The sequence below is a fragment of the Balaenoptera musculus genome, chromosome 12 (genome assembly GCF_009873245.2).
Source record: "Balaenoptera musculus isolate JJ_BM4_2016_0621 chromosome 12, mBalMus1.pri.v3, whole genome shotgun sequence".
NCBI lineage: Eukaryota > Metazoa > Chordata > Mammalia > Artiodactyla > Balaenopteridae > Balaenoptera > Balaenoptera musculus.
In genome coordinates, this window is record NC_045796.1 from 54,626,676 (window position 1) to 54,647,502 (window position 20,827).

A 20,827-nucleotide genomic window follows, 5' to 3' on the forward strand; every position below is an offset into this window, starting at 1 on the left:
GGCCCTGCGAGCGCGGCAATGGCGAAGCGGCCAGCGGGGGGACTTCGGGGAGGGCGGGAGGGGGCAGGAGGCGTGGTGGCCCCGCCGGCGTGACCGCACGTGTGCCCGGCGCGGTGGCCGGGGCCGGCGTGTGGGGCGTGTGGCCGACTCCGTGGCATGGTGGGTGTGGCGGGGATGCCCGGGGCGGTGGTCCCGGCGTGGGTGCGCCGCGCGCCGGGCACGGTAGTCCTTGGGCCCGGGCGGCCCGGGCGCGGCCGGCGCTCCTGCAGAGGGAGCTGTGCGCCCGGCCTGGCTCACGCACGGCGCCGCCCCCTTCCTCTTGTCGCCGCCGCAGCCGCTGGGCCCGCCCGCCGGGGAGGGGCTGCCGGCCTCGCCGACAGCTCCTTCCTGCTTCCCGCACGTCCTCGCCGCCGCGCCGCAGGTCCGGTCGTGAGTCCCGGCCGAGAGCTGCCCGCCGCCGCCGCCGCCGCCGCCGCCGCTGCCCGGCCCGCGCCCCCGCCTCGCCCCGCGGCCCGCCCGTCCCCCTCGCGACCGCTCCGGAGCCCGCGCCGCCCCCGCGCCCCCGGCCATGCTGTCCTTCCAGTACCCCGACGTGTACCGCGATGAGACCGCCGTGAGTACCCCCGCCGCCCCCTGCCCTCCCCTCCTGCCCTCCCCTCCCCCTCGGCCTTTGTTTGCAAGGCCGGGCGGGGGGCGCCGGGCTCCTCCCTAGCTGAGGGGGCCCTGGTGGCCGTCACCCTCCGCCTGCTGGCGGCGGAGTCGGTGGTCAGCCGCCGCTGGGCCGCTTCCTAAGATCAGCGGGGTCAAGGGCAGACGCCCAGGTGGGAATGGGCATCTTAAGGGCGTGGGAAGACAGAATGTATCACTGCTTTTTGACTGGCGGAAGCTCTTGCTTAAATATGGTGGTAGGAAAAAGTGTGTATGCGTGTAGGTGATGTCCAATTATAAAACAAAAGCAAACTTTTTCAACTCACAAATTAAAAATACTTAGAGTTGAAGTTCATTCATTCGATTTTAAAACGTGTATCGAGCGCTTCCCCTGCCCTTGGCCGAGCGCTGGGCGACGGGCGCTGGGGATGCAGGGCCGAGGTAGAGTCCTGGGGAAGGTGGAGCAGGGCCCCGAGCTGTGGCGGTGTTGATCCGAGTGTTCCTAAACTAGAACAGGAGTTGGTGGGGGCGAGACGAGGTCTTAGAAGGGGAGACGATGGCCTTTTAAAGAATGAAGTTTTGCCTGGTGCAGGGGTTAGCCACCGTTTCCCTCAGCTGTAGATGACCTCAGGGTCACTGTTGAGGTCCCCAGGGTGGAATTCTGGGCAAACACTTTGTGTGTGTGTAAAAATTAGTTTGGCATCTTAAGAACTGGAGTAAATCCAAATGTTGTGGGCATGATTGTGGTAGGAATAGCCAAATTCTTCAGATTACTTAAAATGGAATCCAAATAAAAAAGATTTTTGTACGATACAGTTCTAGGTTTTTTCTATTTGCTTTGACCCGATTAATGCCAGAAAGTCTGTACTTTAAAGCAGCCTCATTTGGGGATAAAGGGTACTGGGGCTTTAGAGTAAAGGACGTATTGTATTAAATTAAGACTTCCAAGTGACACTGATGCAGCCATGGTTTCTTTGACCTGTGGTCATCTGGTAACCGTGTTTTCTCAGCCTGTTCAGCTGCTTGCTTATTAAATTTACTCTGACAGCCCAAGAAGCTCTATCCCTGTGGTTCAGAGAGTTGTTTCCTTTGTGTCTGGGAGAAAAGTGATCCAGCCGGAATGGAAAAGAGGAGAGACCAAGTAAGAAGACCTGAGCGCTAGTTCTGGTTTTGTCACTCACTCGCTGGATGCTCTTTGGCAGATCACTTACCTGTTACAGGCCTTCTCTCCCATATATGAACCATTAGGGCTGGCTTGGCTAATCACAGAGCTTACTTGCTGCTGTAGTAAGAATACCATCATTCATTCATTCACATGATGGTCTAGCCCTGCAGTGTAATGGACTTTAGTAATGGGAAGACATGAATATCTCAGTTTGGTTCTTGAGGATCTTTGAGTTTTCAGGAGAGATAAAATTATAAAGAACTATTATGTGGTTTGATAAGTGCTGTTTTAGATTTGTTTTGTTTTATTTTTATAAGGCGGGGTTGCTTCTTGCTTAGTTTTTCCCTTTTCGGGTTACCAAAATCCTACAGTTCACTTATCTGTGTTTTACAGTTCTTGAAAGGGTTAAGTGAGGATTTTTTGAAGACATTAGAAAGCTTATGAACAATTAACTTGAAAGAGTATACCATGGATTTTAATACTCTCCAGTTCCTTTTTCATCAGAGAACTCATGATCAACCTCAAGGCCAAGGAAATGTAGTTCTGGTCCAGCCTGGACCCTGATCTGTGGATCCCAGTGTATTTATCCCAGCCCTGAAAGCCTGCATGGAGTATCTTTTTCCTGGGACAGAGTCCTGATTACTAACCCTAGGCTTGACTTATGCATTTGCTCAAATTGTAGCCTTGATTTCTAGGATGGGTTCGTTTCTCTCCAGCAGGTGCTAGAGATTGCTGTAGCTCTCTGTCTCTCTCCCTTGAGCATCTTCCAGCTACATACTGGGCAGTCTCCTGCTGAACCGTGGGGTTGGAGCATGCAGCCCTTTGTGGTGGATTTCTGCTTTAGTGAGCAGAGTTTTGGAAACCTTGCCATTCCACTGTAATGCCGTTGCCCGTCCCCCGAGAGTGTTGCCCTCAGGGAATTCGGGCCTGCTGCAGCAGTTAGAAGAATGTATAGGGTGAGTGGAGAACACAGAGGAGGATGAGATTAATTTCCATTAGTAGGAAGAGACAGTATGTGAATTGAGCCTGGAAGTCGGCCAGTTGGTTAAGGTAGAAAGGATATTCCTGGCGTGTGACTTAAAGTCATCGTTATGTAGGGCTGTACAGTCATGGAATTGCATTTGTTTTAGGATGGCAGGAAGGCCATTGTGACCAGAATATCCATGGGTGGATGAGCTTGGAAGGGGGCTGGAAAGGGAAAAAAAAGAAAATGGGGCCAGGTTTGATGGGCTCTGCGCGCTGTGTGTACAAGTCTGCACTTCGTCCTGAAGGCAGCAGGTGAGCTGTTGAACAATACAAGTGAAATATTGAATAGTAACAGTGTCTTATCAGGACTCTATTTTTAAAGCCTCTTGGGAAAATAAGGCATGGTTTGCAAACTTAAATCAGATGGGAGAATCAGATACTGCACAACTTGAGTTCAGGGGATGTAGCTATGAGATCACCCCATTTGTAGGGTATCGTCTTGTAAAAGAAAAATGTAGGGAGCGGGCGGGATGGGGAGAGGGCACTTGGCTCCCGGGATTCTCCTGGAGAGAATCAGTTTCTTGTCCTGGTTAAAAATGTCTGCTTGATAACTTAACTTCAGTCTGCTTTAGATGGCGATGGGGCTGTTTGCTCAGAGGTAAACACCATTCAGGAGGCAGTCCAGTGTAGGATACACTGGGTTCTGAGTCAAGGTCCAGCTGTGCACCTGCCAGTTCAGAACTGGCCTGCTTCATTAGCCAAAGGTTGAGTCCGCAGGCTTTGAGGTCGGCTCAGGGTGGGCCACAGTCCTCCCTCCCACTTATTAACAATCTGACCCTTGTCAATTGCTTTAATTCTCTCCAGCTTCAGTTTCCTCATCTGGAAAAATGAGTCGGTAATAACCTCCCGGTGAGGACCAAATCAGATAACGTGGCTGTGGCTCAGTGTTTAGCCCGCAGTAAATCTGTGGCCTTCCAGTCTCTGTGAATTGCATTCTGCAGTCTGGAAAATAGGAATATCATCAGCTCTCTTACAGGGTTGCTTTAAAGCATCAGGCACAACAATATGGATATTCAGCTAATGTTCATTGCTTTGGGTCTAGCACTTGGCAACACCTTCACTTAGCCATAAAACTAAGATGACTTGCAGTTAATCTTTTCCCCTTCTTTGTGAAAAGTTAAGTCTTTGGATATGTCTGAGTTTTAGTAGCATCATAATCGAGGAACATTTTTAAAGTGTCCGGTCTGTCCCCTCCAAGGAATATTTGGGGAAAAGCTGTTGGCAGATTGTTTGGAGTCACAGCGCTGATTCTGAACTCGGTATGGCCCTGGGCGTGTTGCCATCTTGTGCCTGACATCGCTCCTAAAAATACTGGATTGGAAGATCTTTCACAAGTTTAAATTTGTTTGATTCCTTATTGACAGAGGAAAAGATGGTTGTTACTATAAGCGTATTTTGTAACCATTCCAAGGTGTGTAAAATGTAAGAGACTTGCAGATGAGAAGAAAAGACAGAAAGCTTTTCTTCAGTGATGATAATCAGCTAAAATTTAGAGAGGCTTTTGGTAAGGATTGAAAATTGGTAATTTTAGGAAGACTCATCAGGAAGGCTTTCATCTGATTGTGTCAGTTGCACTTGTCAGTCATTGTTTGCTGAGAACGGTTCCTGTGTTCCACCTGAACTGCCCGTTCTGAACTGCCCGTTCTTCCAGGTGTGCATTTCCCCAGGTGCTCTCCTCTGGCACCAGACGAGGACAGATGCTGACCCCTTGCAGAAAGCCTGAGGTTTGAGGCTGGGGGGAGAGTCTTCTCAGTTGGCCAGCAGCCACACTGAAACTTTGACCAGCAGTAGAAACAGCAGGTTTTCCTTTTCCAGGAGAGTGTTCTCTTTCCTTCGGAAATAGCCCTTACATTTTGGTATTATAGAACAAAACAAGGAGACAGACGCAAAACTCATTGGAGGCGCTGGTAGTCTTCTGGACAACCTCATATAAGAAGCCTTAGCCGGAATGTTATTGAGTTGTTGAGAGAGACTTGACTGGAAAGACGTTGTCCATGTGGTTTCATTTGATTAGATTAATCACGTGAGTATGAAATGGAGAGGTTTTGTAGCGACATTTACCTGTGGATAGTTTCCTTAGGCATCATCACCTGGGGAGTGGCAACTCCCTGTCATCCTTCTGGTCTCGGTCAGTCTCTGAGGGCAGGCCCAGGAATGTGGTTTTTCAGAAGCTCCCACGTGGTTCTGAAGATCAGCTCCTGTGAGTTCTCCTGAAAGTGTCCCCTCAGCCAGCCCCTTCTTGCACTCGGCAGTTTTATTCATCAAATATCAGGGTAGTCCCAATGCATGATGCCTTCGTGCCTCCTTTTCTACACAGTGAAAGAAAGCATTTCATAACAATGCACTAAATGGAAGAAAAGCTTCAGTTTTAGAAGCGCTCTTTTATGGCATGTAAGTCAGCTTTCTCAGCTGACATCAGCTAGCATCATTGCACATTAGTTAACTTGCTTTTTGGCAGTTCAGACTTAAGGGCACAACGGATCGTATTGTACATTGTAGGGAGATTTTCTAATCATCAGTCAGCTTAGCAAGAACAGGGCAGTGCACTCGCGTGTGGTGGCTCCCTCCCAAGCGTGCCCTTCCGGCATCCCCACCGCATTGTGTAATTCTGCGCTTTGCTGCCGACAACACGTTTTCAAGTTTCTTTAGCACAGCGGCAGGCCTTTGTTTTGTGTTGTACAGATGGAGCGGTTCCTATTCTGACCTTTCATCTTTCTTCCCTCTCCAGCTAAAACGTTCTTTTCATGAAGGGTGGCTTGACACCTTTGAGAACCTGCCAGCTTCGGTTCATGTGGTAATTTGGGCAGACACATTGCCAGTGAGCCAATTGGGCTATTTCTGACTGCCCCTTTCCTATCTCTCTACCACATTCGGAAAGTAGTAGCTTAATTGGGATTAGACACTAGTTATCTAATACCATATTTTGTCTTTTGCAGGTACAGGATTATCATGGGCATAAAATTTGTGACCCTTACGCTTGGCTTGAAGACCCAGACAGCGAGCAGACAAAGGTAAATTAGGGTTTATGATTAAAGATAAGGCGGCCTTCATAGCTCAGACCAAACCCTAGACATCAGTAACCGTGGCGTTTCCCTTCTGGTATCATCCTGTGTTGTCTGCAGTGAGAGGGTGAATAGACATGTTGGTACTACCACTTTCTGTGAAATGATTCATGGGAAAGAGGTGAAAGCATTTTTAGTCCCATAGAAGATCACGTAACTGTTTTGAATAATGTTTGTGGTTTATAGGGACACTAATGAACCAACTATTTGAAATGAAAATATTTGAAAGAAGGAAAACAGAATTTTACCAAAGGAAAATGAAAACCTACAGAAAAATTATGTGAAGGAAAAAATTGCCTAATACATTTTCTCCAAAGGAAAGAAAATCGTATATATTTAAGAAGTACCAGGTCCTGAAAACTGAATGCTGGTCATAGATTACTTATTGATTTTAGTGCAACAACAATAAAATTATAGGTAAACTAAATTCTAAGCATCTTCTTATATTTTATAAGGGGGTGGGGGAGAATCTTCTACTCTGTCTAAAAATATGAGGCTTTCCTATTCTTTTGGAGAAACGTCGTATTTTGAGCTGAAGTCTCATTTCGTTAACGAAGCTTACCTCTAAGTGCCATGTCCCCTGGATATTTTTTCCTCCTTGGAGTGCCCAAGACTTGTCATTTGAGATTCATTATTTACATATACTCTATGTGGTTAGGTTTGCTTGGTTGAGGGAATAGTGTTTCTCCAGTCCGCTCCAAGTTCCTTGACTCTTTTATTTATAGCCATGCTAACTTAGTATGTAAAAATATGTATACAATTTCTAATGTGCTCAGCATTCCAGAAGTTTATTTGAGCTTCTTTAGAATCCCAGAGTACATTTCCCATTAAAAAAAAAATGTTAATGCAAGCTGAGTAGTTTTCTAAGCCAGCTTCTAAAAGCCTATGTCTTCGCTGCTCTTATATCTTGTGGTCCCTTGCCACCGTATATACCAGTGTTCTCTGGAGAACTGAACTCAGATTTCCAAGGCAATTCAGATTTTCCAGGAAGGCATTCCCTTCTGATGTGGACCTGGCTAGTGGAATCGGGATTCTCTCCTTGCCCATCCCCCATCCCCAACCCTTGCACACTCCCTGGTCCGTGGGGTTGCAGGCTCCACCACCTTCATGTCCTTAGGGAAAAGCTTCACCAGGAACGGAGTGGAGGGAAGGGCTTAGCCAGGCACGATGATACCTGGAGGAGGAGAAAGTAGAGGCCTGCCTGCTTTCCTTTCTGCCACCCTCAGCTGTTCTTCGTGGCCAGCATTTTTCTCCTCCTCTGCCCACTGCAGAAACTCTTAAAACTTCTTCCCTATCCTTTCCCTTGAAGTAAGCACACCACCATTTTGAGATTTTCTTATGGTTTTTACTTCTATCTATACTCCCTCATTCTCACCCTTTCCTGATTCCCTTCAAGAAAGACAGAGGTCTCATGGGTGAGAATGATTGGTATTTGGGTTTTCATTTTCCTTTGGTGAAGCAGTGGGTTATAGAGGTTGATCGGTAACCATCCCCAGGTGAGAAGCAAATGGGTAACTTGAGGTGCAGGCCAAGCCTCGAGCTCCGCAGGCGAGGGCAAGAGGAGCAGGGAGCAGGTGTGGGCTGCCTCCTCGCCTCCACTCTGCCACAGATGACCTTGACCGTCCAGCTTTGGGCTGAGCTGAGACAGGGATTGAGCCTTGGAATGGAGAGTCACAGGCAGCTTCGTAGCCTGTAATGGAGGGAAGGAGATGAACTTCCTGTGCATCTCTGGAAAACTGTCCCCAAGGACTGTCTCTATGACGATTACTTTGTCTGAGGTATTGGGTACAACCTGGATTCCTTCAGCCTTTGGTGGTGATTGAGTGATGCAGCTATGTTGGAATGACCCAGTTTTTGTTTACGTGTTAATGGATGCGTACTTTGCTGTTCCTTAATTGATGATGGCTGGTCCTGTGGTTGACAAGCCACTTACTAGTAGATGAAACTTTGCTAATTGGTGATCTTGCAGTCAACACTGGATAGACGCTAATGACGTTGATGTATACACTGTTATTTTCGTGGTATACATTTATTGGATGTTTACTATGTGCGGGGCACTTCACTGGTAGCTTTGCATACCCTATCCCATTCAGTTCTCAAACTCTGACATAGGCCTTTTTATTTTTCCCATTTCACAGATGAAGAAATTGAGTTAGAATGATTAAGTAACATGTCCAAGTTCACGTAAGAGTGGAACCCAGGCAGTCCAGATGGTTATCAACCTCACATTAAAGAAATGATAAAAGATCAAAGACTCTGGGTGTAATAGCTTTGGAAATGCAAGCTATAGGAATATATTCATGTCTGTGCTTGCTGTGGGACTCTGTGTGTCCTCCTGCAGGTACCCTCGGCTTCCCCCCACCCCCCTCCCACACTAACCTGTTCAGACGGTCAGACGGTGTACCTCAGGTGTCAGAGGGCTGTGCAGCTCGTGCCTTCCCCCTGCACCCTCCATACACACCTTTCCCAGTCCCCCCTAAACAACCTCGTTATTGACGCAAGCTAGCTGTCATCTGAGATCTGATGAGTGAAATTTTGGTCTCAGACTGAAAAGACAGAGTGTGTTTCTCTAATGCTCAGAAGAGCAGCAGGAACGTTTTCTACTCACAGTTAGAGGCATGTACACACAGGTGTATTAGCCATACCTCGGTGTAAAGAGGAAAATCTTCACGTAGCCTCTAAAACAAAGAAAAACCGCTTGTTACATTTTCAATAAAAAACCAGCCCAGAAGTGAGGAACATTAATAGCTCATTTATACTAAGATCTGAAATGCTATCGGTAAGTCTTTGATTTAATCTAGTATTTAATATAGGTTATCCAACTCTGAGAGTTCCTGGCATTTGAGGCTTTATCCTTTATAAAAGAATCTCAGAGCAGACTTGTAACTTAGAAAATTCTCAAAGACAGTGGTGGTGGGGACTTGAATCTGGGTGAATTCTTTCAAGCTGTCAAGCCCCATGTAACCGTATTTTATAGCAAGTGTTCCAGTTTGTAGAAGATCCTACACAACTCAGTTGTTTCTTTGAGGTCAATTCAACCTTTGTAAAGAGGAAACAGTGTTGCAGCACTGCCCAATAGATTATATAATGTAAGCCACGTAGATAATTCAGAGTTTTCTAGTAAGTAGAAAGAAACACATTAAGTAAAAAGAAACATGAAATTAATTATAATAATTTAATCTAGTATACTCAAAATATTAACATCTCAACATGTAATGAATATAAAATATTATTAAGATATTTTACATTCTTTTTTTTAAAACTAAGTTTTCAAAATCCAGTGTATATTTTATACTTATAGCACATATCAATTCAGACCAGCCACATAATCAGGTACTCATTTGCCACATGTGGCTGGTGGCTACCATTTTGGACAGTGAAGATAGGGACCAACCTTTCTTGTGAATATAGATGTAAAGACTATAAATAATGTTAGCAGGTTAAAAAAAAAAAAAAGAAAGCAGAATTTGTCACAGGAATTCAAGAACAATTTAATATTATTATATTCATAGATCAAGTAAACCTATATTATATAATTAACCTAGTTAATATTTTAAGAATTAAAGAAAATCCAAAGCTAAAAATAGAAATAACTTTAATAAGATAAATATTCAAAACAACCTAAGCACTAGGCTGGAATATCTCTGTCACTACTATTTTTGTATGTTTGCAAAGCTTTGACCAGTGCAATAAAACATGAACTGAAATTTGTACAGGTGAAAATAAAATTATCATTAATTATAGATTCTATGATTATGTGTCTAGAAAACCTCAGGGAAACAACTGAAAACTTTTTAGAATTAATGCGTTCAGTGAAGTGAGTATGTACCAAATAAATGTAAAATCAGTAGCAATGATGAAAAATCAACCCATCTGATAGCAAAAAGCAAATACTTAAGAAGAGTTTTCAGGCCTACTGGGAGAGTAATAGTGTCACTTCAGAAATAGGCAGATCTAGAAAAGGGCCAGTTTGGGGCATTATTTTTAATAGTGAAAAATTGGAAATCGCCATTTCCAACGATAGTTTACTGTTGAAGTCAAATCTGGTGGATCTGCTTAACGAAATAGTACATGCCTCTATTAAAATGTTGGGCTGTAAAGATTGCTTACTAAGTGAAAAAGTGCTCATGGTAGAACATGAAGTGGGAGAAGGATGCAAGATTGTAGGGCTCCCAGTGATTACAACTTTATAAAGTATGTTTGTAATTCTAGGAGCATCTGTATGGAAATACAACCTAAACAATAATAAGATAAAGGGAAGGCTCTGGGTTAAAAGCCCTTTAGACATCTCGTAAGTGTGATATACTCTTGAGGTGTCTGAACCATAGTGAAATCTCACTGGGGTAAGTGGGACACCAGGGCAACCTTGGAAGTTTCCCGTGTGAGATGGCAGAGAGGGAGGTTTGCAGTCATTAAAAAGGATTTGAAGACAGATAGGCAGGTCCCAACAGGTGGTCAGTCCATACTTCCCATTCAGCAGGCTCTGCCAGCTTGTCCTTTGCAGGTCATGGAAGGAAGTGTGTAGCAGCCTCAATGCACCCCGATATTTTGACACCGAGGTAACTTGAGCCTCCAGACTACTAATAGCAAGACACCCATCCCCCACCCACTGACAGTAATGTGCATGTGATTCACCTCCTAATCTTTAACTTCCTAAGTTTCCTGTGGCAAACAAACAAGTGAACCCCAAACCCCACGCTCGGCCTTAGCTCTTTGCAGCCTCTTTCTTCCTCTCAGTTGGTGTCCTGGCCCCTTTGGGCGTGCCCTGTTCAGATCTCATTTCAGATACTATCACGGGCCATCTCCTCTTTGCCTGTCGATAAGCCACTCTGCATGCCCCTCCATGTAGCTGATACCCCTTCTTCCTCTGTCCTGTCTCCCATCAGTATAAACCATTCTCTTCGTGATCAGCAGCAGCCCAATTGCCAAATCCAGTGACCTTACCATGGTCCTGTGTTCTTCACTGTGCAGATGGACCACACGTCCTGGGGAATAGTAGAGACTTCTGTGTCACCAGCAAGGGGACTGCTCTGCCCCCTCAGCTTTGCATTGCCTCCCAATCCCTTGCAGTTTACAGAAGCAGCCGTCTCGCTGTCGGGTCCCTGTGAGAGTACCGAATGCGTATTTCTTTCCCTTGGCCTCCACGTCCATCGTGGTGCAGTCAGTCCACGTGGCACCATCTGTGCCCCTTCCTGATAGTGAGAAATTCTCTGCATCTCTGGGCTTTGTTTTGCAGCCCTGAAGTCCAGATAGGAGCAATGTCCTTGTAGCCTTTTGAAGAGTCTCCCCATTTTACTCCATCTTATTGTGGCTTCAGCCTCTTGGTTGAATATTCCAGAACTTGTTACTGAGTTAGTGAAGGGGAGATACAGAAAGGAAGAATTTACACCTTTCATGGGATAGCTGCTGTCATTGTAACTAGTTGTCAAGTCTGGCTTCCACAGAAGCTCTGTCCTGGGGCTTTGGTACAGGAGGTAAGCAAATGTAGAATACCAGCTGCAGATATCAAATGACTAATTTATTTTTCCCTCTCTGAGAGCTGCCTCGGGCAAAACGACAGTAACAACAGCTCCATCCCTCATGGATCATGAGAGAAGAACTCTTAATAGGAACCAGCAAAAAAAAAAAGAAAAAAAAAATGGTTTTTATGTTCAGTCCTTCTAAAAAATTACATTACCATTTGTTTCAGAGAGGATCAAAGGAATACGGAACGTAGGTCTTCTTCCCCATACCCCATTTGGCTGAGTAGTTAGGGGTCGCCCATTACACCTGCTGAGAAAGGGCTGTGAAGGTAATGAGCAGAACAGTCCCTCAGTCTTACAGGTAAAGAAGCTCACTGTGGTGGCTTCTCTTGTTGCGGAGCATGGGCTCCGGGCATGTGGGCTTCAGTGGTTGTGGCGCGTGGGCTTGGGTGCTCCGCGGCATGTGGGATCTTCCTGGACCAGGGCTCGAGCCCGTGTCCCCTGCATTGGCGGGCGGATTCTTGGCCACTGTGCTACCAGGGAAGCCCTAATTTTTTATTTTCAATTAACCTTTTTATTTTCGATAGAAAATAAAGATTTGTATGCAGTTGTAAGAAATAATTCAGAGAGATCCCATGTATCCCTTACCTAGTTTCAGCTAATGGTAACATCTTGCAGAACTGTAGTGCAGTATCACGACCAGTGTTGTGCAACATCAGTGTAGTCAAGATACAGAACGTTCTATCACTACAAGAATCCATTATGTTGCCCTTTTATAGTCACATCCACTTTCCTCTCATCCACCCCTTCCCCATCTCCTGGTCCCCTTGTTAACCCCTGGCAACCAGTAATCTGGCCTTCATTTCTTTTTTTTTTTTTTTTTTTTTTAAATTTTTATTTATTTTTATTTATGGCTGTGTTGGGTCTTCGTTTCTGTGCGAGGGCTCTCTCCAGTTGTGGCAAGCGGGGGCCACTCTTCATCGCGGTGCGCGGGCCTCTCACTATCACGGTCTCTCTTGTTGCGGAGCACAAGCTCCAGACGCGCAGGCTCAGTAATTGTGGCTCACGGGCCCAGTTGCTCCGCGGCATGTGGGATCTTCCCAGACCAGGGCTCGAACCCGTGTCCCCTGCATTGGCAGGCAGATTCTCAACCACTGCACCACCAGGGAAGCCCTGGCCTTCATTTCTATAACTTGTTATTTCAAGAATGCTATATAGATGGAATAATACTGTATTTAATCTTTTGTGAATGGATTTTTTTCACGGAGCATCTCTTTGGAGATTCATCCAGATTGTTGCATGTATCAATATTTTGTTCCCTTTTGTTGCTAAGTCCTATGTGAGTTTGTTGAACCACTTACCTACTGAAGACATCTGAATTGTTTCCATTTGGGGGCTATTAGTAATAAAGTTTCTATAGACCAAAAAAAAAAAAAAAAAGCTGGAAACGTCACCTTTCTCCTCCCCTGCCTGCACTGTTCCCTTCCTTGGCAGGAAAGATTTAAATCTCAAAGGACTTCTGATCATCTCTAGGGTATTTAAATAGCCTAGGATTTCTGTGTAGGTATTTTAATGTCACAGAGGTCGGTGGAGAACAAAGTTGAGGGCAGTCAACACCTTTCCCTGGGATCCTTTCTGCCTATCCTAATATGTGTTTTTTTTCTTTGCTTGCTTGCTTTTGTTTTTGGTCTTTGAGGTTAACCCTAAAAGCATGTAGCGTGAGGAGTTGCTGCTCTGTGCTGGTATCAGTCTGGCCTAGATCTCCCTGGGCGGTGTGCTTTCCTAAAGTGGGGCAGAGCCCGCGTGGGCAAGAACTGGTGGGGGAGCTGGGTGAGCCACGATCCTTTCGTCCACTTGCATTTCCCCCTCAGGCTGTCAGGCCTCAGAGGCAACCGTGGAAGCTTGCTCCCAGGACTTCCACTAACATGAAGGGCCAGTTCGATGTCTCTAAGCCAACAGACAGCAGATGAAGCTGACTGGGAACTGAGGAATACTGGATATAATTAACAGCATAAGAGACTTTAGGTTTTGGTTTTGGTTTATGGTGTTCTTTCGAAGACTTTAGGACAAACTGTGAATATCCTCTTTTTAAGTAGTTCCTTCATCCTGTGAGTTTCCAGCTGTTTCCCATGTCACCTCTGTTGGGAGGCAGGGTGGAGGAACAGAATATTTGCCAGATGGGAATAGAAGTCATAGCCCTTGGTCTTTCATTTTCTTGGCCTTTGAGCACAGCCAGCTACCTTACCTGGGATTCCTTTTCTTCATCTATAAAATGAATATAGTCACACTCAATTCATCTAGCTCCAAGGTTTTAATGACACCCAACTGAGAAAATGCATGTAAAAATTCATTTTCCGGGCTTCCCTGGTGGCGCAGTGGTTGAGAATCTGCCTGCCAATGCAGGGGACACGGGTTCGAGCCCTGGTCTGGGAAGATCCGACATGCCGTGGAGCGACTAGGCCCGTGAGCCACAATTACTGAGCCTGCGCGTCTGGAGCCTGTGCTCCGCAACAAGAGAGGCCGCGACAGTGAGAGGCCCGCGCACCGCGATGAAGAGTGGCCCCCGCTTGCCACAACTAGAGAAAGCCCTGGCACAGAAACGAAGACCCAACACAGCCATAAATAAATAAATAAAATTTTTAAAAAAATTTCATTTTCCCCACACAGCAGAGCTCTGTGCAAAGGTGATACATCCTAGGCACTGCTGCTTCAATGTATTGAGATGTAGACCTTCAGAATCTAGTCCTCTTATTTGCTTACTCAGAATGTTGAACTTTAAAGACGCCTCTGTCTTTTTATTTTCATCCACAAAACGAAGCAGGATTTTCCTTTTGAATTCTAGTTTTTTAGAAGAAGATACTTAAATTCTAAGCATTGAATTCCCCACACCTCCGCCAGCGGAACTGCGGCATCTAAGTGTGGCTTAGTTGTTCTGAAGGACGATGACTGAACTAGGCCAAACATTACCTTAAAGCTATATGGTAGCTCCTCTTTTAATTGGTGTTTTCTGAACCCACTGGCAAAGCTGGCCTGTGAAACGCCCTGTCATCCATTCATTAATGTTTCATGTAAGGACCTGGCTTGAGAATTACTACTGTGTTGTTCCTCCTCTAGTGGAAACAGGAAATGCTCTAGGTAAATCTGTTACCACATATCATCTCAATCTGCAAGGCGTCTCAGGTCTTAAAGGTCTCACCACCTCCTACAGAAATGTTTAGCCTTATGTATGTTCGCAAACGTACTTCTGATGAATCCACAGTTGAAATATGTATTTAGGGAACAACATCCTTTTGATCTGTGCATGGGGTAATTGTCAAAAGTATGATAGAATCTGCTGGTCCTGGGCCATCCTCTTTCCTAAGCAGTGCTTTCTCTTGTCTTTTTCTGTCCTCTTTCTCTTGCTTTCTGTAATGAGGTTTTTGAGGCAAGCAGTAGAAATGAATTCTGGCCATGTTAGGCAAATCAGGAATCCATAGCAAGGATATGAGGCCAGCTCCTGGGATGCACTGAGGGCCAGGCTTGGAGCAGGCAGTTGTGGGACTCCGTGGTGGGAATTTCCACTTTTCACCCAGCACTGCTGATGGCATCAGTGATTACAGTGATTCGGCCCTCTGTCACTTGTTCAAGTGACTGCATCCCAGGAGAGGGAGTTTGGATTGGCCAGGCTCCAGATGTGTGCTCACTCCTTGGCTGTACTGTGGCAATGAAAAAAGATTTGGTAAAAAGCCTTAGGGACCCTCTTTGGCTTCTGTAGTGGCAGGACAGCTATGTGAAGTTAGCGTCTCGCTAAGCAGGGTGGAGCCCTGGGGAGGAGAATGGATGCTGACTGGCCCTAATGCCATAGGTCCACTGGTTTCATTCCCCTTCCTTGTCCATATGTGCTCATGCCCTCCCCTTCTTCCCCTGCGCTGGGTTTACCGGTGTGCCCACTGCACCAAGCAGTAGGTTAAATGGGGGTGAGGAGAGGGATGCACTGTCATGAGCAAGACAGATGTGGCCCATGCCGGCTTGGACTCACACATCAGCCTAGGAGACCAGAGATTGGAGCTGGGTGAGCCGCTTAACCTTCGAGCTGCTAGAGGTCAGCGCCGAAAGGAGGCCGAGCCACATCTTGAGTAGAGGCTGGGAGTCTCGCCCCATTTGTTCACCACCAGGGAAAGCTCCATTTTAGAAAAGCAGACCCCAAACCATTGATGAAATTCTTAAGGTACTTGTGTACATTTAACATGAATATTTTCCCCGTAGGCAGCTACTCGGCTTTGGTTCCAATAATCCACATGTCCTCTATGAGAAATGCTGATGTCAGACATGGTATCTTTGGGAAAACAGTTATTAAAGAACTAACAACTAAAGAACAAAGATAACTGACTTCTCTGAGCCTCTTTCTTTTCTCTTAGGTATCTGGAATCCATTCACCAGCCCATGCTGCCATGTCCAGGGGGAAAGCATTCAGTCATAAAAATCACCTGGGTATTTGTTAAAAAGAGACATGCCCAAGGTCTACTTCTGTAGCATCTGATTTGAGTAGAAAGCTATTTCCCAAGCACCTCACCAGGTAATTCTTAAGATCCAGAAAGCTTGGGAAAACTGCCCTAGAGAATGCTTAGACATGATTAGAGAACAATAATAACACCTTTGATTTATATAGGGCACTTTCAAGGAGTTAAGGTTCTCATAGATGCCTCACTTGTTCATAAAATCTTTGTAAATTAGAGGGACAGTGTTTGTGATTCTAATTTTTCTCATTGGGGGAAATCAAGGCATGTGTCACAGTAAAGACTTCTGGGTCTCTCCTGTATAACATTGGATGGCACTCTGACCATTTGGATCAGCTCTGTTTAATCATGCACACCATTCTCTGGAGCTCCAGTTCTGCCTGTGTAAAATCTCATACGCTTCTTGTTTTTATCCCTGCTGGCACTGCCTGGTTCGGGCATGCATTGCCACTGAGCTAGGCATTCAGTAGCTTCCTAACTTGTCTCCCTTCTTCCAGAATTTTTTTCTACCCTGTTCTCCCCAGCAGCTGATAAGAACCCTTCGAGATCTTGGAACCTGTTTATTCATGGGAAAGCAGTAGTGTATATTCATTTAATGAACAGCTTTAGAGGTAGAAAGACAGGTTTGAATCTTAACTCCACAATTTTATCAGAGTTGTGACATTGGTCATGCTTATTAACCTCTCTAAGCTTCAATTTTTTTTTTTTAATTTTTTTTAAAATTTATTTTTGGCTGCGTTGGGTCTTCATTGCTGCGTGCGGGCTTTCTCTAGTTGCGTCGAGCGGGGGCTACTCTTCGTTGCGGTCCGCGGCCTTCTCATTGCGGTGGCCTCTCCCGTTGCGGAGCGTGGGCTCTAGGCGCACGGGCTTCAGTAGTTGTGGCTCTCTAGAGCGCAAGCTCAGTAGTTGTGGCGCACGGGCTTAGTTGCTCCGCGGCATGTGGGATCTTCCCAGACCAGGGCTAGAACCCGTGTCCCCTGCATTGGCAGGCAGACTCCTAACCACTGTGCCACCAGGGAAGCCCCTAAGCTTCAATTTTCTGATTTATAATCTGGAGACAACTACTGTGTATGGTTGTGGGGAAAATTAAGTGATAATGTTTTTGAACCGTGGAGCAGAGTGGTTGACACAAGTAAGTGCTTAATAAATGCTTGCCATTGCATTTATTATTAAATAGTTTAAATAGCACAGGAACTATCTGCTTGATAATTTAAAAGGCCTCATCTTTAGAGCTATTTGGGACAAATTCTTTTATTGCAATTATTTCTTGGGCTCTGTTTAGATCTGCTTTCTTTTTGGATCAATTTTAGTCATCTGTATTTCCTAGAAAATTGTCCATGTCATTGAGATTTTAAAATTACTAGCAGGGGATTATGTGAAATAGTTCTTCTAATGACTTTACTCTCCTTGTTTGTGTCTCTCTTTGTTTTTTTTTTTTTGGCTGTGCTGGGTCTTTATTGATGCGTGCGGGCTTTCTCTAGTTGCGGCGAGTGGGGGCTACTTTTCGTTGTGGTGCGCGGGCTTCTCATTGCGGTGGCTTCTCTTGTTGCGGAGCACGGGCTCTAGGCACGTGGGCTTCGGTAGTTGTGGCACGCAGGCTTGGTAGTTGTGGTTCGTGGGCTCTAGAGCGCAGGCTCAGTAGTTGTGACACACGGGCTTAGTTGCTCTGTGGCATATGGGATCTTCCCGGACCAGGGATCAAACCCGTGTCCCCTGCATTGGCAGGTGGATTCTTAACCACTGTGCCACCAGGGAAGTCCCTGTCTCTATTTCTTTATTATTTCAAATTTCCAGCATCTGTAACTTCTCTCCCCCTTTTGATTAGTTCCGCCAGCACTTTGGTTGAATGCATGGGAGTTTTTTGGTTGCTGTTTGTTTTTTTAGAAAGAAATGGTTCTAGGACTTATAAGTTGTACTCTTTAATTTTCTAGCTAATTAATTTCTTTTTATTTCGCTTTGTTACTTTAAAACTTTTTGGTTTGAACGTTTAGTTAAATTTCACTCTGTCTCATTGGTGGATCACCTTTTCCAGGCTTCCCTCTCCAGCCCTTGGGCAAGCTTCCGGTGGATTCCTCCTCTTCTAGCCTGCCCATGCTTGGCCAGCTGAGCGGCTCCTGGAAGAGCTGTATCAGTCAGGACTCTTGACGAGCAGCACCTGAAAGCCAGCTCGCTCTAGCTCATATAAAAAAAAAAAGGAGCTGAGTGGTTCACATAATTGAAGATCAGTACATGCCTTTAGGCACAGCCTGAGCCGGGACCGCACATGATATTTCTGGAAACCTGTCTCTCTTTGTCTCTTAGGTCATCTGCTTTTCTCTGATTGTTTTGCTTTCTAGCAGCCTCTTCCACATGGTAGGGAAAGATGGGCCTTGCCCCTTCAGGTTTTACACAGTCCTGACAACCCCAGATCTCATAAGATAACTTCTCCTTCCAGTGTTCACCTCAGTCCCTGAAAAAGGATTCTGGTTACTTAGCCTGGGTTCATAGCTACTTTACTGACTGTTACATGTAGAGAAGAATTGATGAAAGACTCTGCTTATGAAAATGAACAGGGTTTTACTTATGTGAAGAATGTAGAAAGGAGTTAGCATAGTTAGAACATGCTATCACGAACATTATCTATGACATTTAATGTAAGCTGCCGGCACCCGGAAATAATAAAATCTGATCAAGAGAGAGGGTAAACCCCAAACTTCCTGAAGTTGTAACTCATTTTCCAGGCCCAGCCTTTTTATTTGGGTGCAGAGCACCTCCCCTGGGCCAGATGTACCTCGTCAATCACAGTGTGGGCGCTGTCCTTCAGCACATGGCACACTCAGGCGCCAACACCGTCCCCCGAGCCTGTTCCAGGTACGCTCCTGAATCCGTACTGTGGACTACTAGATCAGGTCAGCTGCCCCGATGTGCGTGGGAGTCATGAAACAAGCCCTTAGATCAGCCTCGAGCCTCATCCTGCACGGATGTCCTGCCCGGCTCTGGATCAATCCCTGCATCTCGGGGAGGGGCACTCTGATGGCTAGCCAAGGTCACACCTCAGCCACCCCACCCCCAGTCTATAAGGGGGGCTTCCTAAAGGTACCGAAACGAGACAGATGTCAACTCATAGTGTTTTTACCACATTCTAAGAACTTTAATTCTTTTTTTTTTTTTAACATCTTTATTGGAGTATAGTTGCTTTACAATGGTGTGTTAGTTTCTGCAGTATAACAAAGTGAATCAGCTATACATATACATATATCCCCTTATCTCCTCCCTCTTGCGTCTCCCACCCACCCTCCCTATCCCACCCCTCTAGGTGGTCACAAACCACCGAGCTGATCTCCCTGTGCTATGCGGCTGCTTCCCACTAGCTATCTATTTTACATTTGGTAGTGTATATATGTCAATGCCACTCTCTCACTTCATCCCAGCTTACCCTTCTCCCCACCCCGTGTCCTCAAGTCCATTCTCTACATCTGCATCTTTATTCCTGTCCTGCCCCTAGGTTCTTCAGAACCACTTTTTTTTTTAGATTCCATATGTATGTGTTAACATACAGTATTTGTTTTTCTCTTTCTGACTTACTTCACTGTGTATGACAGACTCTAGGTCCATCCACCTCACTACAAATAACTCAGTTTCGTTTCCTTTTATGGCTGAGTAATATTCCATTGTATATATGTGCCACATCTTCTTTATCCATTCGTCTGTTGATGGACACTTAGGTTGCTTCCATGTCCTGGCTATTGTAAATAGTGCTGCAATGAACATTGTGGTACATGACTCTTTTTGAATTACGGTTTTCTCAGGGTATATGCCCAGTAGTGGGATCGCTGGGTCGTATTTTTAGTTTTTAAGGAACCTCCATACTGTTCCCCATAGTGGCTGTATCAATTTACATTCCCACCAACAGTGCAAGAGGGTTCCCTTTTCTCCACATCCTCTCCAGCATTTATTGTTTGTAGATTTTTTGATGATGGCCATTCTGACCGGTGTGAGGTGATACCTCATTGTAGTTTTGATCTGCATTAAGAACTTTAATTCTTAATGTTTTTGTTTTTCTTATTTTTCAAATATTCTTGTTATAGTTTGGATTCCCTCATTGATACAAAAATTATTCAAGAGAGGATTTGTACGTGTTTAACTTCTTCCTGGTTGGATTTTTAGTTAGGTTTGGATTTGATGTGCAGATCACCTCTGTCCTTGCCAGGCTTCTGGTCAGTAGTGTGTACACCGAAGAACGGAGCCAAAAAGGGGTAGTGTTCCAACTTTGAATGGGCTCCCTGGTAATGGCGAGATTTGAGAACAAGGCTTGAATCTAAGGTCGAAATGAGACTTTCTGTTTCCTTCCCCCTTGATTGACAGTAACTAGCCCAGTGAGGGAACAAGTTGATTTGCCTTCAGGGGGACAGGCAGAGATGGTGGAAAGAGGCCTGCCTGGCAGGGCTTCTGGAAGGCCCCACCTGGTCTGTTCCCACATGCAGCGGGAAGCTCAATGGGAGCCTTCCTGACCTGAGAGCAGATGGTCCCAGAGAGAAGAGAGGGACCCACTCTGGGCTTTTAATGTTAAAAGACAAGCCCCATGGGTTTTGGGCTCTCGCCTGTTGGATTTGACGTGGCTCGTCCTTGGGGTTTTTAGGGGTTTGTGGGACCAGGAAGAGAAAGGCCCCTCTCTGGGTTGAGGTAATGGCATTGTAGTTACAACCATGACCCGAGCAAGCTTTTCTTTGTCGTCTGATGGACTGCTAATGTTTGAGAGTTAGGAGCGCACTGGAAAATAAGGGGCACTCTTCTCTCTTTTGGGTGTAGGTTCCTAAATCTGTCTTGTCCGTTACCCCATTCCTCCATAGTCTCCGTTTCTAAAGCTGTCTCCTGAAGCAGCTACCTCTCATTCTCTGTTTGACATGCCTCCGGTTTTCCATGTGACCGTCCAGCCCTCCTGGCCCTGGGTCCTCCTGCAGCCTCCGGGATGAGCTTTGCCACCTCTTG

General features: G+C 45.7%; 1 protein-coding gene across 2 annotated transcripts in view; it reads left to right on the plus strand.

Annotated features, from left to right (window-relative positions):
* Positions 1–353: 353 nt before the first annotated feature.
* Positions 354–20,827, plus strand: part of LOC118905182 (prolyl endopeptidase) — a 138,013-nt gene continuing 117,539 nt past the window's right edge. The window contains exons 1-2 of one of the 2 annotated variants that reach the window (XM_036871667.1): positions 354–613; positions 5,776–5,850. In XM_036871667.1, coding sequence (XP_036727562.1) covers positions 569–613; positions 5,776–5,850 — 120 coding nt within the window. In that variant the 5' untranslated portion in view covers positions 354–568. The remainder of the gene's footprint in view (positions 614–5,775; positions 5,851–20,827) is intronic. The other variant, XM_036871668.1, reaches the window with a different exon arrangement.